General features: G+C 37.1%; 1 protein-coding gene across 2 annotated transcripts in view; it reads right to left on the bottom strand.

The window, feature by feature from the left end:
- Positions 1 to 125: 125 nt before the first annotated feature.
- The window catches only part of LOC100248975 (uncharacterized), a 32276-nt gene continuing 14603 nt past the window's right edge, over positions 126 to 17798 (bottom strand). For both annotated transcript variants that reach the window (XM_010658783.3, XM_010658784.3), the window contains exons 18-31: positions 17286 to 17321; positions 16998 to 17202; positions 16784 to 16917; positions 16494 to 16674; positions 16176 to 16408; positions 15936 to 16031; positions 1931 to 2020; positions 1815 to 1847; positions 1576 to 1710; positions 1406 to 1466; positions 1264 to 1319; positions 1110 to 1166; positions 888 to 1008; positions 126 to 500 (exon numbers count right to left, since the gene is read on the bottom strand). In XM_010658783.3, coding sequence (XP_010657085.1) covers positions 349 to 500; positions 888 to 1008; positions 1110 to 1166; positions 1264 to 1319; positions 1406 to 1466; positions 1576 to 1710; positions 1815 to 1847; positions 1931 to 2020; positions 15936 to 16031; positions 16176 to 16408; positions 16494 to 16674; positions 16784 to 16917; positions 16998 to 17202; positions 17286 to 17321 — 1590 coding nt within the window. In that variant the 3' untranslated portion in view covers positions 126 to 348. The remainder of the gene's footprint in view (positions 501 to 887; positions 1009 to 1109; positions 1167 to 1263; positions 1320 to 1405; positions 1467 to 1575; positions 1711 to 1814; positions 1848 to 1930; positions 2021 to 15935; positions 16032 to 16175; positions 16409 to 16493; positions 16675 to 16783; positions 16918 to 16997; positions 17203 to 17285; positions 17322 to 17798) is intronic.

Genomic DNA, 17798 nt, shown 5'->3' with positions numbered 1-17798 from the left:
TTTAAGTGAAGAAAATATTGCCGGTTCCTAGTCTCCTCAAAACTAACTACTCAAAAATTGGGTGACTTGGGAGAGAAACTAGATATGGAGCAATGCATAGGAAACAATGGAAAGGCCAGAGTAAATAAATAAATAAATGGAAAATTTGTATTTGATAGTCATCTAGCAATAGATGAAATGGTAAAGATTTTAGCATTGGAATTGGGAAATTTTGATCAACAAAATTGATGCTTAATTTACGTCTTGCAAGTCAGCCCTTATACAAACGCCAGACGGTTCCCTCAAAACTCACTTTGTTTTGCCTCCAATGAATGTGTTTGAAGCTTGTGATAGATGAAGCACTCTTCATTACAATTCTCTATCCTCTTCACTAGCATCACCTGTAGATTGATCCTCGGCAATAGGCTCTTCAGGATTCTCATCAAGATTGTCATTTTGATGGTCCATATATGCTTGGGAGCTCACCACCTGACCCATCAAATCTTTGTGTTTCAGATTGCCTGCCAAAATAAAAGATGCATGCATGTGAGGATAGTTCTGGATGACAAGAGCTTCTGGTAATGAAACATCCTTTATGATTGATATGTGATGCTTCTAATGGAGTTCAAATGCCAACCATGCAAGCTTTTTCGGACATAAACCCCGGGATAAAGAAAATAAAAGTAAAACAGAGTGAAGGAAACCAATGCATCTCAATAAGGGTAGAAAAAAGAGCAGTTGCAGTTATTTCAGACTGATTTGGAATAACCAGGGGGTTCTGCTAATCAACGGGCCAAGTACTAATAGTTGAATGATGAATGTGATCACAATGAGAACTCCAGGTGTTATCCAGGACCATTTTAGTTACGAATATTCAAATAATTTAACGGGAAGAAACCATTACATACCCATCCAGAAAGTGCATTCACTCGGGGAAGTGTGGAGAAGAGCCTTGACTCGGAACAAGAAGCGTTCCATAGATCTCTTTGTACTGGGAATTTTGCTGGTAATAACCGTTTGTTTCAAGCCCTTCTCAAAAAGAAAATGAAAAGATAAAAATAATGGCACTGTTAATGTGAAGATGCAGAATATGTAGCTCCAAAATGTAAACTTAAATAAGCAGGACTAACTTTGGCTTCAGAGCACAGGGTCTGTATTGTTCTTGTTGCTTTCTGAAGTTCTTTCACCTGATTTAATTATGAAGGCATAAGTGGGATGAATCTACTCATTAAGGATTGTATCACACAACCAACCAAGCAGAAAGATAGGTTCATCATATCTTACCAGTTGGATTATAAGCTCATTGTGCATTTGGAAGTGGATCTGTAAGAAGTCAAAAACTGGAGAGAACTTCAATTTCAGTACAAGACCCTGGAGAACTGTCTCAGATAACATATCAGGCAACAAGTGTCATCCATTTACATACCTTTGAGGAAGGAATCCACAAACTTCCCACCATACTTGACAGCCATTGCATGCACAGCTACCTGTATAATGTTTAACATTTTTCTCACTCCAATATAATTGAACCTTCAAAAATAAACCAAGTCAAAAACCAATGCGAAGAAAATAATGCACCACCGTTCAGTAATCAACCTTGTCCTGAGTCCTGCACATGTTGACTAATGATACAAGCACATTCGCTGACTTCTGTAATTTGATCAAAAGTTCTTCTACAGTGCCAAGTTGAACACCAGCTCTGCTTTTCTCCGAGTGAACTACTTCCTTAACCTGATCAGAGGAAGGAGAACTAGGACTCTAATCCTTTGGCCAAGAAATATTTCACTAGCTCATCTATAATCTCGGAAGATGCAAAAAAAGAAAGTACAGCTTACCAACTTGTTAAGAATAGCAAGGTTCTCTTCATGCTACAGATAAGATCAACTTGAGTAAATGTCTCTTCCAAGAAACAAACTCAGTAAACATCATAAGACCACAAAATATGCCTTACCAGTACCCGGTACCATATATTAAACGTTGCAGGACATAGAGTTGGGAAGCCATGACAATCATCTTCTTCTGTTGTTTTGGATGATTGTGCCTAAGAAAGAACAAAGACAATATTAGGAAATCTGATCTAAATTAAATTTGGCCGGACCATCACAAACATGAATCAAGGATATTAAAAACTTGTATTTCAATAAAACTCATGCAAACACACACTATTGACTCCCTTTTACCCAACATAATTTCAATAATTCGAATAGATAAGTTTGACCAGTTAGCAATTTCCTAAACAATGTGCAATGTAGGGCCATTTTCTAGAAGACCTGGCACCATACTGAGGGATTAAGGTTGGGATTTGATACAGAATGGATTGAAACTGTTCAGGAGTTGGTTGAAAATATATATATATATATAGAGCATTAGGGGGAGCTATTTCATTTGCACCAAGACAGTTCACTCCACACAGCAGATCAAATTATAATAGCAGAAAATTAACAAAAGAATAAGATGAAGTAGGACAAGAGAAAGAAGAGGATTGATTAGAGGTTTTAAGAAGGAATTAGCAATTGTGACTGCTGTCTTATTTTCTTGAGGACAGGAGTTCGTTCCAAACAACAAATTGAATTATAATTGCAGAATTTAAACAGAAAGATAAGAAGATGAAGTAGGACAAGAGAGAATACACTTCAGACTAAACTTAAAGCTGCAAATACTTAATTTCACTCACATAGAGGAGATAAAAGCCATAATAACAATTAATCCTAACCCTTAAATTAGACTGGTCTCAATCATTAACTAAAACCTAAGTAAAAGAACTGAAAGGCCTGCAAAAAATTCCCCACTACTTTCACTCATGGAGTAAGGTGAAAGCAACACCTCACTGCAAAAGTGTGAACAATGCAAGCATATAGAGTTGCGACAATAGTTTTACTTTTTCGTTAATGCTTTAGACATAAAAACTATATGCATTTTGTAGAAAAATAGTTCCTTTTTTTTTAATAACTGTGTACAAGAATATATATATATATATATATATATATAGAGAGAGAGAGAGAGAGAGAGAGAAATATGATAAAAAATTATTCTTACATCATACAATTAGGAAATGACCTATTCTAGGTGTTGATGGATAAGTTAAGAATCCTTCTAGAATAGGTAAGTTAAAGGGATTTTCAAATTTAGGAAATTACTTAGTTTTCCTATTTTTTCCATATAATTCTGATTCCTTGATTTTTAGGACAAATATTTTAGGAAGTTAGTTTTTATTTTTCTATTGTATATAAATGCATATAAGATTGTATAGATTCATTATTTAAAATTCAACAATACGTATATTCAACTTCATGGTTTTAGAGCTTTAGGCTCTTTCATTCTTTGGTTATTGCTTGGTTTCAAAGAGTTCTACAACTGTCAGCCTTCATTGCAATCAACAAAGAACCATGCTCATCGTTTTTTTTCATACCATTCTATGTGGTTATGGATTTACCTCATACTCAACAGACCATGTCAAAAAAAGGTAAACAACTGGGTTGTGTTGTGGTTTCTCAACATCCTATAGGGAAGTATCAAAATCTTCAAGCGTCCTATCGACCAAATGGGAGGAATTATCTCCTTTGGTCACAATTGGTTTGAACCTTCATGAAAGGTAAAGGAAAGCTAAGCCATCTAATCAAATTAGAGTCTAATAGTGACAATCCCAAATTTAATGTTTGGGATGAAGAAGATTCAATGATTATGTTCTAGTGCTAGAATTCTATACAACCTGAGATCAGTGACACTTATTTGTTCTTGTTCACATCCAAGAAAATCTGGGAAGTTGTGCGACAAATGTACTCCAAGTTTCAAGATGTTACCCAAGTCTAGGAAATACAGACAAAAATAAAGACTACCAAACAAGGTATCATGTATGTCAAAATGTATTATAATACAATGAAGAGACTATGGCTAGAGTTAGGCCATTACCAGAATATCAAGAGGAAGTGTAGTGAAAAAGTTGATATGCTACAGAAATATGTAGAAACAAAGAAAATCTTTGAATTCTTAGTTGGTCTTTTATGTGGAATATGAACAGGTTCGTGTTCAAGTCATAGGAAAGGATGTGGAGATTTGCCAATGAGAACGAGTCCCTTTGGAAGCAAATTATCTCTAGTAAATACGACCTTCAGGATGGGGGATGGTGCTCCAAAGGTGTTAGAGATCGTTATGGGGTGGGTGTTTGGAAGGCCATCAGAAACGGTTGGGAAAACTTTCGATCTCACTCCCGCTTCCTTGTAGGGGATGGCACCAGAGTGAAGTTTTGGAAGGACTTGTGGTGTGAAAATCAATCTCTGGAATAAGCTTTTCCCATCTTATTTAATCTCTCAGTCAACAAAGAAGGCTTGGTTGCTGAGGCCTGGGAGGAAAATGGAGCTGGGGATAGCTGGGGACCTCGTTTTAACAGACACCTCAATGATTGGGAGGTGGGGGAAGTGGAAAACTTATTAAGCAAGCTTCATCCTTTGACTATTAGAAGAGGTGTGGATGGCTCACTCAGGTGGAAAGCAAATAAGAATGGGACCTTTTCTGTTAAGTGTTTTTATAGCTCACTCTCAATGGGCATCAACCACCCCTTCCCAGCTAGTACTATCTGGACGTCTTGGGCTCCAACCAGGGTTAGTTTCTTTGGTTGGGAGGCGGCTTGGAACAGACTACTCACCATTGATCGCCTAAAGAGATTTGGTTGGAACATCCCCAACAGGTGCTTCTTGTGTAAAAATGAGGAATCTACTGATCACCTTCTCCTGTTTTGTGAGAAGGCCAAAATGTTATGGTATCTAACCTTCTCCCTTTTTGGGGTACAATGGGTGATGCACTCCTCTGTGAAAAGGAATCTCCTGGGATGGTATGGATCTTTTGTGGGCAAGAAAAGGGAGAAAGCATGGAAAACTGCCCCCCTTTGCCTAATGTGGACTATTTGGAAAGAAATGAATAGAAGAGCCTTCGATGATGTGGAAAGAAACGACCAAGATATCAAATCCATTTTTTTGTACACTTTTGTGAATTGGGCTAGGGTGTATATTGAGGATCATACTTTATCGTTGTTTGATTTTGTAAACTGGTTAGCCACCAAGTAAGGGTCAGAACCTTTTGTTTCTTGATCCTTTGTATCTTGGTATACTTCGTGTATACTCTCTTTAGCCTTTTTGGCTTTTAATGAATTTCCTTTATCTATCAAAAAAAAAAGTCATAGGAAAGGAGTCTTTTCCAATGATAAAGAAGGAAAGATATCGGACTAATGCTTGATAATCCATCCACCGAAGGTTTAACACTAGTTACAGCTAAACTGAAAAATGGAGTGCCAATTATGAATCAAGGGTTGCAAAATAACTACAATAGACTTACTATAGAATTTGGGAAAATAGAAGCAACCAAATCAATTATTAAAAAAGATGGTTTGTGGTGCAACTACTGCAAAATGCTAAGGCACACCAAGAAGTGTTCAAAGCTTCATAGCAAACCTTAGTCATTCAGCCAAAACAAAGACAACTAAGGAACATGAATTGGAAAATGAGGAGGACAAGTATTTTGTTGTTCATTATGTAGAAACTTGCCAAGAGAATGTAAAGAACAATTCTGAAACTGGAGTGTTCAATAAAAAGGAAATTGACTGATTTAGAAATCTCCTCTCATAACTAAAAACCTAAGTAGTCCGTGCTTTTTAGCACACTTAAGAATTCTGATTCTCATGCTCTTAGTGCCTCAAAAGATTGTTTCTCAAGTTCCTAATCGTTCACTCAGGAGCTACTGACCATATGACAAATTCTTCACATCATTTCTCTACATACAATCCATGTCCCAAAAATAAAAAGATTAAAATAACTTATGGTACTTTAGCTACAATAACTTGTCAGGGAACAATAAATTTGTCACCATCGTTTTCCTTGAAGTCAATGTTACATATGTCAAAACAATTGTCAATCTTTTATCAATCTATCAAATTAGCAAAGATTTAAATTGCAATGTAACATTTTTCCCTTCCCATTGTGTGTTTCAAGACCAACTTAAATGGAAGAATATTGGACATGCTAAAGAACAGGAAGGGCTCTACCTTCTTAAAGCTAGTAGTGGAAGTGGTGATAAACACTCTTATTTTTCAGAAAACTCTCATCTAATAAAGACCACATTCAGCTACATCACCTCTAATTAGGACATCCTCCATTTCTTTTATTGAGAAAAAAGTTCCCTTTGTTATTCCAAAATTTGGATATCAATGTACTCCATTGTGAAGTCTATGAAGTGGCCAAACGTCATTGGTCTTGTTTAAATTGAATAATAAAAAAATTTCTCATCCATTTACTTTGATTCATACAAATGCGTGGAATCCTTCTTATATCCTAAATGTCTCTAGATCACGATTGTTTGTCTTTCATTTTGATTGCACTAAGGTCACTTGATTGTATTTGTTGAAAAATAAAGATGAAGTGAACAGTGTGTTTCCTATATTCCACAAAATGATTAATAACTAGTTTGGGATTCAAATAAAAAATGAGAGGGAATATTTTAATTAGGTTTTATCACCATTTTTTCCATGAAAAAGGCATTACTCAACAATCTTCTTGTAATGATTCTCCACATAAGACAAGGTTGCAAACAGAAAAATAGGCATCTTTTAGACAAAAACCCTATTATTTCAAAATAATATGCCCAAGTCTTATTGAGGAAGAGTAGTTTTAACAATTGCATGCCTAATAAACATAAGACCCTCTAGAGTCTTGGATCATCAATCTCTAATTATCGTTTTCTTGAAGTTTTTCTTTGATTTTGATGGTTTTGATCAATTCCCTTCTAAAATGTTTGGTTGTGTCTCCTTTGTTCATATTCATGCTCAAAATTGTAGCATATTTGACCCCTGGTGTATTTTTTTGTAGGATATTCTCTAACAAAAAAAGGTTATAAATGTTATCACCCATCTTCCAAAAAGTTCTTCACAACCACAAATGTCACCTTTTGTGGAAAACTAAATGTTTTGTCCTAAAACTTATCTTAGGAGGAACCTTTAGTAAAAGATAAGTCATCTTTTTTTATCTTGAACTATCAATGCCTCTTTCAATCTCACCTACTGTATCTCCAAACCTTCAGATGAAAGGAGACAAATCTAGTAGTTTAATGTCATTCCATTGCAAGTATATTCAAAACTAAACTTCATGTTCACATAAAGTCTTCCTTTGTTACCTAAATCCCATCGAAATTTCGAAAACAATCCAAGTGGTACTTAGAAATGAGAAAAGGCATGAGTGAGGAAATGAGAGTACCTGAACAGAGTTAAACATGTATTTTCCTAAGGGAAAAAGGATAGTTTAGTGTAAATAGGTATTCACCAAGAAATACAACACAAATGTGATTCTATAGAGATACAAAGCTAGATTAGTAGCTAATGTTTACAAATAAACATATGGAGTTGATTACCAAGAAGATGAATATTGTTCATATTTTGTTATGTTTGGCTACTAATATTTGTTGGTCCTTGTAGTAACTTGATAATGTGTTTTTACATAGTGATTTGGAGAAAGAAATCTGTATGGAAGCTCCACCAAGATTAAATTAGAATTTCAATAATAACCTTGTGTGTAGCCTAAAAAGGGCTCTATATGGAATCAAGCAATCTCCTAGATTATTGTTTGGTAGATTCACTAAGGCCATGGTGGGGATGAAATACTAACAGTGTCAAGGAGATAATACTCTCTTTGGCATGTACTCAACTTCAAGAAAGGTTACTACCCTAATTGTCTACATGGATGACAATCATTACTAGAGATGATTTGGAGGAAAGAGAATGGCTTAAAAAACACCTAATTGCAAAGTTTAAAATAAAAGATATTAAGGAATTAGAGTATTTCCTGAGCATTGAACTGACACATTAAAAGAGTGGTATTTTTATATCTAGGATACTAAGATGTAAGCCAGTTGACATTCCTATTGAACAGAATCACAAACTTAATGATGTTAAGGAGGAGGTAGTTGTAGATCAATGTATATATCAAAGGCTAGTTGAAAAGTTGATTTATTTATCCCATACTAGATCAAATATAGCCTATGTTATGAGCATCATAAGCCAATTTATGCATTCACCAACAGAAAGTCATCTTGAAGTAGTCTATATAATTCTTCGATACTTGAAATTTACTCCTGAAAAAGGTATTATGTTTAAGAGGAGTATGGAGTTTAGTTTGGAAGTGTACATTGATGAAAACTATGTGGGGTCAATCCTAGCTGAAAGGTCTAACATCAGGATATTGTTCATTCTTAGGAGGAAACTTGGTTACTTGGAGAAGTAAGAAACAAGGAGTTATTTATAGATTTAGTGTAGAGGCAGAGTTCAAGGCTATGGCATGGAGAATATACGAGTTTCTTTAGATGAGGAATATTCTTGATGATCTTAAAATTAAATGAGAAGGAACGATGAAGTTGTATTGTGACAATAAGTCAACTATTGGTGTTGCACACAATCTTATCTAACGTGACTGTGCAAAACATGTGAAAACTGGCACACTTTTTCAAAAAGTTGGATAGCGGGTTGATTTATGTTCCTTATGTTTCAACGGAAGGACAAATTAGAAAATATCTTGACTAAAGTACTTCCAAGTTAAGCACTCCAAATGATCACGAACAAACTAGAAATGGATAATATTTATTCACCAACATGAGGGAGAGTGTTAATGGATCAATTAAGAATCCTTATAGAATAGGAAAGTTAATAGTTGATTATTAGTTGATTTTCAATTATAAGAAATTACTTATTTTTTCCTTGTTTTTTCTATGTAATTATGATACTTGATTTTAGGGCAAATATTTTAGAAGGTTAGTTTTTCTCTATCTGTTTTACATGAACAGCTACAAGATTGTATAAAATCATTATTTGAAATGCAATAATACATATATTCAACTTTTCTAGGTTAGCAAATTATGTAGTAAATCATAGATCAACTTTATAAGAATAGGAAACTAAATAATATACGACTCGATTCATGGGATATTTATCAACTTTCCATCAAGGAGGAATTAACCATGATCTTGGATATTTGTCAAATTTCCTATTAAGAAAGAACGCCCAAGATCTTTGACACTCCCTAATAAGCTAGTGCAAAGATATCTTGCATCCCAAGCATATCGATAATCTAATGAAAAGTTGTATTAGGTAATCCTTTTGTGAGGACATTTGCAAGCTACTTCGAAGATGATACATAGGGAGTGCAACTTTCCCTATGTCTAGTGTCTCTTTGATTAAATGCTTATCAACCTCCACAAGTGTGGTCCAATCATGATGCACCAGATTATGGGCTATATTTATAGTTGCTTTATTATCACAATATAACATCATGGGTTCCTTCACTTCAACTTTCAAATCTGAAACTATTATTTTCAGCCAACATAATTTAAACATCCTCTTGAGAAATAGCACTAAATTCCACCTCTACACTAATTGGTTGTTTCTTACTTCTCTATGTAACAAAATTTTCTTCTAAGGTGCAATAACTATTAGTTGACCACCTATCTACCATGGATCCAGCCCATTCAGCATCCATATAAACTTCTAATTTCAACTCATTATTTTATTTTCTTTTATTGGAATAAAAGAGTTTTGTTTGGTATTCCTTTATAATATCTTATAATTCTATAAACATCATTAAGATGTTATTTAAGTGGAGCATGCATGATCTGACTTACAACACTTACTGCATAGGCTGTGTGACCTTATATGTTAAAAGAAAATCAGTTTTCCTACCATCCTTTGATAAATTCCATTATCAGCAATCTCCTCTTCCTTTTTTTCTCCTATTCTATGGTATGGATCTATTGGAGTATTAATAGACTTGTTGTCAAGCATATATGTCTCTTGATGAAGATCTTGGATATTTGTTTGGAAGGAAATGTACATCCCATGTTTAGACCGAGCAAGCTCTATTCCAAGAAATTATCTTAGTTTGCTCAAGTCCTTGATCTTGAATTTTTTTGCCAAGTAAGTCTGTAAAGCCATCATTTCTTCAATATAATCACTAATGACAATGATGTCTGTGAAGAGAGAGAGAGAAAAGGGAGAATCTCTAATTATTGTTATTGAAAAACTGTAAAGAATACACATTGGACTTGGGTATATATATACATGCTAGTGGGACCCACAATACAGTAAGCAAAGAAAAGGAAAAGGAAAAGTAAATAACCTAAATAACTATACATTATCTAACACTCCCCCTCAAGCTGGAGCATATATGTTATATGCACCAAGCTTGTTACAAATGTATTTAATTCTAGGACCTCTGAGAGATTTAGTAAAAATATCTGCTAGTTGATCATTTGAATTGACAAAACTAGTCGCCACACATCCTGATGCGATCTTCTCTCTAATGAAGTGAGTCAACTTCAATGTGTTTGGTCCTTTCATGGAAGACTGGATTGGATGCAATATGCAAAGCGGCTTGGTTGTCACAGATGAGCTTCATCTATTCATCCTTTCCAAATCTCAACTCCCGAAGAAGATGTTTCAGCCATATGAGTTCACATGTTGCCAGAGCCATAGCTCGATACTCGGCTTCAGCACTAGATCTGGCCACTACATCTTGTTTCTTACTCATCCAAGATATTTGGTTATCTCCAATAAAAACACAATACCCGGAAGTGGAACGTCTATTTGTGGGTGAGCCAGCCCAATATGCATCTGTGTAACCAACAACTTGGGTATGACCTCTGTTCTCGTACAACACACCTTGGCCTGGTGTGCTTTTGATATATCGAAGAATGCGGATTACAGCATCCCAATGGCTATCACATGGTGACTGTAGGAATTGACTAACAACACTTACAGGAAAAGAAATGTCCGGACGAGTAATGGTGAGGTAGTTCAATTTACCTACAAGTCGCCGATATCTCCCAAAATCTCCTAAAGGCTCCCCTTGTCCTGGTATAAGTTTGACATTTGGATCCATAGGAGTGTCTACCGGTTTACAATCTAACATACTGGTTTCTTCCAAGATGTCTAAAGCATACTTTCTTTGGGAAAGAACCACACCGGAACTGGATTGAGCTATCTCAATCCTTAAGAAATACTTGAGTTTCCCCAAGTCTTTAGTCTGAAAGTGGGTGAAAATGTGTTGCTTTAGGTTCTGAATACCATTCTGATCACTGCCTGTAATGACGATGTCGTCCACATAAACTACCAGATAAATACACTGTCCGGAAGAGATATGATGATAGAAAATGGAATGGTCTGCTGTACTGCGGAACATGCCAAACTCCTGAACAACAGAACTAAAACGACTAAACCATGCTCGAGGAGATTGTTTCAAGCCATATAGAGAACGGCGTAACCTGCACACTAAACCAAACTCCCCCTGAGCAACAAAACCGGGTGGTTGCTCCATATAAACTTCCTCAGCAAGATCCTCATGAAGGAAAGCATTTTTAATATCTAACTGATAAAGAGGCCAAGAACGCATAGCAGCCATGGAGAGCAATAGACGAACAGAAGCTATCTTGGCAACAGGAGAGAAAGTGTCACCATAATCAGAACCATAAACCTGAATATAGCCTTTAGCAACCAAACAGGCCTTAAGGCGATCAACCTGACCATCAGGGCCAACCTTAACTATATAGACTCAACGACAACCAACTGTAGATTTACCAAAGGGTAAAACAACAAGATCCCAAGTGCCATTGGAGTGTAAAGCAGCCATTTCATCTATCATTGCCTGTCGCCAGCCTGAATGGGAAAGAGCCTCAGGGGTGCTCTTGGAAAGAGAAACAGAAGATATAGTAGAAACAAATGCAGAATAGGGTAAAGATAATCGATGGTAACTCAAAAAATTGTAAATGGGATGAGGATTACGAATAGATCGATAACCTTTCCGAAGAGCAATGGGTAAGTCAGCAAAAGGAGGCAGAGCCGGGGCAGGAGAAGCCGAAGGGATAGGAGGTGAGTCAGCAAGTACTGCGGCCAAAGAAGGAGGAACAGCGACACGATGACGGCGATGATAAACCTGAAGTGGGCAAGAAGGCACTGCATCAAGTGGGGAGATAATGGGAATAGGTAAGACTTCAGAAACAGAAAGAGACTCAGAGGTGGAGAAAAACAGTGACTCCTCAAAGAAAGTGACATCAGCGGAGAGAAAATAGCGATGAGTCTCAGAGGAATAACAACAATAACCCTTTTGAAGTCTAGAATATCCCAAAAAGATGCATTTTGTGGCTCTGGCAGAAAGTTTGTCATGTCCAGGAGTGAGAATATGAACAAAACAAGTACAACCAAAAACACGAAGAGGAAGGAAATAAAGTGGTTGGTCAAGGAAAAGAAAGGAATGAGGAATCTGATCGTGTAATACAGATGATGGCATACGATTAATCAAATAACATGTTGTAAGAACAACGTCCCCCCAAAAACGAAAAGGAACATTACTATGGAGAAGGAGAGTACGAGTTGTCTCAACAAGATGTCGATTCTTACGTTCACCTACCCCATTTTGTTGAGGAGTATGAGCACAAAAAGACTGATGAATGATCCCATGTTGGAACATAAATGAAGTAAATGGTGTAGAAAAATAATCCCTGGCATTGTCACTGCGCAACACACGAATAGAACTATTGAACTGGGTTTGGATTTCAACATAAAATTTCTGAAAAATAGAGAATAACTCATCTTGATTTTTCATTAAAAATAACCAAGTACATCAAGAATAGTCATCAATGAAAGTGACAAAATACTAAAATCCTAAAGTAGACGCGGTCTGAAAAGGACCCCAAACATCAATGTGGACAAGTTCAAAAGGAGACTTTGCCCGATTATTCAAACGCTTTGGGAACGAGACACGAGTATGTTTCCCAAGCTGACAGAACTCACACACAAGCGACGACAAAAATGAAAAACTAGGGATCATTTTCTGGAACTTGGATAGACTAGGGTGGCCCAAGCGATTGTGGATGAAGAGGGGAGCATCAGTGGAAATGCAAACTGCAAGTGAAGTCAAGGTGAGATGATAGAGGCCTTGAGACTCACGTCCTATGCCAATCGTCTTCCCCGTACTCCGGTCCTGCAAGGTCACAAATTTATCAGAGAAAGTGATAGAACAGTTAAGAGTGCGAGTTATTTTGCTGATGGAAATAAGATTAAAAGGACACTCAGGGGCATAAAGGACAGAATGGAGAGATAGGGAAGGGAGAGGATGAGTGAAACCAAAACCTTTAGCCATAGTTTGGGAACCATTAGCTAAAGTAACAGTAGGTAAGGCAGAGGTAGTAGTAATAGAAAGAAAAAAAATCCTTATTACCAGATATGTGATCAAAAGCGCCAGAATCTAGAATCCAAGGTCCAAGAGAAGATGTGTGGGTAAGACAAGCAGAAGCATTACCAGTCTGGGCAACAGAAGCTAACTTAGTGGCCTGATAGCGGAGATAGTCGTCATACTCACTATCAGTGAGGAAAATACCCTGAGATGTGGAGGAACTAGGAGGCTGAGGCGACTGAGGATCAGATGACTGGGCCACGTGGGCAGTGCGGGAAGGCCGCCCATGTAACTGATAACACGGATCACGAGTGTGGCCAAGCTTATTGCAATAGGTGCAAAGAGTTAGTTTGAGAAACTAACACAGAAGAATTTGAAGTGTTATCAGATGGCAAAGTCTGAGTAGAGGAGATACGAAGGAGGCGAGCAAACACATCATCCAAGAATGAAACGGAGAAACTGCCAAGAATCTGATCGCGGACGGTCTCGAGATCTAAACGGAGGCCAATAACCGTAAGAACCATGAAGAACTTGTCAATCTGTATGCGTTGATCCCCAACATCAGTAGTAAGAGGCATCACGGTCAAGAATTCCTCTTTAAGAGAGGCAATCTGGCCAATATAAGTAGATAAATCCATGTCTTGTTGTCTGACATTAACAATAGAAGAAGTCACCTTATAAAGACGTTGGATATCATGCATGTATAGCCATTTCGCCTGATTCCAAAATTTAAAGCATGTTTTGTAGGCCCGAAGATGATGCAGAATCTTAGGATCAACTAATTGCCATAACACACTACATAATTGTGCATCTATCTTCCTCCATTGTACTTTGTCAACCTCAGGGATATCCGCCTCCTGTGTAACAAGGTGATCCTCATAACCTTGACCCATAAACCAAAGCTCCACAGAGGCAGACCAGGACAAATAATTTTCACTGCCAACCAATTTCTCCAAAGTAATCATAGGAGATCCAGATATGACAGAGGAAAAATGGGAACTTTTAGTAGCCATATCTACTTATCTGGTGAATGAAATACGTTTAGATCGAAGAGAGCCCTAATACGGCTTATCGCGGACTTCCTAAGACACGTGCAGGGCTCGGGGTGGAGAGAAAGTCACCGGAGGTCGCCGAAAAGGCGGTTTAAAGGGCCGACGGAGACAAAAAAACCCCAAAAAATGCACTTTTAGGGCTCAGATGACACAAGCGTAGATGAAGGGTGGCTAGACGGCGTCAGGCGAGGCTGGAGGTGGAAGCGCGTGGCCGGAAAATGCCCCACGCGCCCTCACGCGCCGGCGTGTGAGATTCAGGCCGCCGGAGAAGAGACGCGCGTGGTCGGCGCGTGGCTGGGATTCTTCCTCCGGTGCTTTGAGAAAAGTTGAAGATCTCCTCCTTGCTCACCTGATGGTATGGTCGGTGTCGGAAAAGGACTTCGCGCGGAAAGTGGCCGGAAAAGGTCGCCAAAAAATTCGCCGGCGGTGAGGGTTGATCGGAAGCTTTAGGAGATGGGAAGGGTGACCGGAATGAAACACGATCACTAAAAGATTTCCCAGAATGGATTCACAGATAAACCGGAAATAATTAGGGTTTTTTTCTCCCTAAGCTCTGATACCATGTGAAGAGAGATAGAGAAACGGGAGAATCCCTAATTATTGTTATTGAAAAACTATAAAGAATACACATTGAACTTGGGTATATATATACATGCTAGTAGGACCCACAATACAGTAAGGAAAGAAAAGGAAAAGGAAAAGTAAATAACCTAAATAACTATACATTATCTAACAATGTCATCTACATATAAAATCAAAGCAATTACTTTTCCAATAGAAGAATTTTTAATAAATAAGTTGTGATCACCTTGACTCTGGATGTGCCCTCTCTTTTTCATTGACTTGGAATTTTTAATAGAACTTGTCTGGTCTAATCAAGTGAGTTGGCATTCAGAGTTACGTGAGAAAGCAGATATTCTCTTACAAATCAATCACCTTCTTCAAAGGTCTTAGCATTCCTTTCCATCCAAATAACCAAAAAAGTTGCTAGCATAGGATAGCTCCCCTCTAGAAGCCTTGCTTCTGAGGCTTCTACCTAAACTCTAAAAGAAGACAACAGTCATATGAGAGATATCTCTGAGAGCTATCCAGGCTATCCTTGTTGCTGAAGACAACCTTTGCCACAACTCCAAAGCGAGGCGACAATGAAGGAAAAAATAAGCTGCAGATTTCCCACTCCACAACCAAAGAACATAGTGATATGTGCTACCAAAGTTGCAATCTTTAATGGTGAAATTCTATTGTTTACTCTTCTATCTAAGACTCTTAGAATGTTTTAGTGAGACTCTTAAGGTTTATCTCTTTCACTCTTCTTGATTTAATTTCTTTCTTGTTACCACAAACACTAATTCCCCATTCCCCCTTTAAAAAGCTTAAAGAGGTGTCTGCTGTTGTTGGATTGTAGCTACCTACTTTAGAATAGTCCTAAACCAACAGAAATGATGAACTTGAGAATCAAAAGAAAAAAACGAAAGAATTCAAAAACTACCAAGCACACTCTTTCACAACTAAAGGCTTCTTGATTAGAATGGGACCTAAAATCCTAGATCTGAGCTTCCAAAATCTATTGTATGTGTTTAATCATTGACCAGCCATTACATCAATGCCTAATGATTAAGATGCATGCATAATGGTAAGAAAGTCATCATTAGCTTACAGTATTTGACTATGAATAATATAATAAAACAATTGAGAGAAAATTAAGCACCTGAGGTAAGATAGAGAAAGCAAGCTCATGCAACAAATCAGAAGTGGACTCACTATTCCCCAGGTATATTTGCAGTATCCTCTGCACTATTTCTCCCTGAGAAAAAAATATATATTTTTTAGATTGCAATATATCCAACTCTGGCGGTAAAGCAAATATAGCAATAAGGGCCAAAATCATGTTAACTGCTACAAACATATTTTGACAAAAACGACTGAAAACATAGCATAGATGTCCTACTTTTCTCTTCACACCATTCTCAGAATTTTCATTATCCCAATTATGCATTAGAATTTTGCGAGAAGAAGTGCCAAGTCTGCTGCGCAAAGTAGGAAGGACGGCCTCAATAGATCCCATGCTTGTACTTCTATCATTTCCTTCCATTAACTTATCATTGAATTTCAGAATTGATGTTACAATTGATTCAAGAGTAAGTAGAGCTTCAGAAGCCAGCATAAAAGAGAAAGAACATGCTGCAGGAAGCAAAAGCAGTCAGAGAGGCTATAAAATCAGTATTCACCATAAAGCACCAAGAGGAAACAGACAAAAGCTATATACCTAAGTCCAAGATATCTTCCACAAAAGAATAAGCACCACAATATAGATACTCTATGGTCCCAGGCAGAGGGATAGGTTGTAAGCCTGAGAAAATACTATCTTGCATTTTGATTGGCTGGAAGGCTTCAAGAAGACCTGTGAGGATTGGTTTGTCCAGATTAATATCAGCAAGTCTTAACATCTGCCATTAGGAAAGAGAATAAAAGATTTATTAGTAGTTTGGAAAATAAAGCTTCTCCTCTAAATAATCATATGTGAATGGACTTCAAAGGGAGAGGACAAATACTTACCATATTGAAGCAATGAAGTATTTCATTAAATACTGAGGTACAAACAGAAGATCTTGAAAGCACAAGATTGGGTATATCTGGATTCCCAGCAGAAGCAGATTGAACTTTCCAATGTTCTTCACAATTTTCATTACCTACAATAATTTACTCTAAGACATCAGAAAATGAAGCAGTGTAATGTTCATGCTACAAAATTTTGATGCTACCAACTTACCTTCTTTAAGAATAGAAACTGCAGCATTAAAATGTTTCTTAAATGTTGGAAACAGTGGTTTAATTTTGGCCAAGAATTGACTCACTGTCACTCTACTGAGACCAGGTGGGGAACCCAAGTGTCGGGCTGAAAATGCTTTGCTTGGAGGACTGAAGAAATCCAACTTGTAGCGAATATCACGTAGAAGGTACAGATGTAGGGGTAACTAGCAAAAGATCAATCAATATTGCAAACTCATACATTCATGAAGAATTCATAAACTGCAATGTGAAAAAATGAACATGGTACCTCAGCTGCAGGATCAGGGCAACAGGAATCTTGATTCTGTGTCTCCACCAAAAAAAAAGGAAAAAAAGACCAATCCGATTTCCATTATTATTCTTTTCAAATTAATAAACTGTAAAAAGAAAAGGAAAAAAAAAACGATTTCCATTATCTTTCTACTCATTGTTTCAAATCCTAGGGCAGTTTTTAGGATTTGAAGCAATGTGGTTTTTGAAATCATTTTTATCCATTGCTCTATAAAAGGCCCGTTTTCAGGATTTCAAGCAATGTGTTATTAGAAATTAACATAAAAGGGCTGTTTTCAGGATTTCAAGCAATTTAGTATTTGAAATTGATTTTATCCATTGCACCAATAAAAGGGCGGTTTTTAGCAATGAGTTATTGTTTTTTTAGTAACAGTTCTTCAAGTGGCTCCATGCTAGAGGGAGCAATATCCCACATCAAGCCCAATGAAACATACAATTTGCATGTGGCAGCCAAAAGTACTTTAACATAATAAAGCAAGTACGTTGGCAT

The sequence above is a fragment of the Vitis vinifera genome, chromosome 12 (assembly GCF_030704535.1).
Source record: "Vitis vinifera cultivar Pinot Noir 40024 chromosome 12, ASM3070453v1".
Classification (NCBI taxonomy): domain Eukaryota; kingdom Viridiplantae; phylum Streptophyta; class Magnoliopsida; order Vitales; family Vitaceae; genus Vitis; species Vitis vinifera.
The sequence above is the reverse complement of the archived record's forward strand: the minus strand, read 5'-3'. Positions and strand labels throughout refer to the sequence as shown.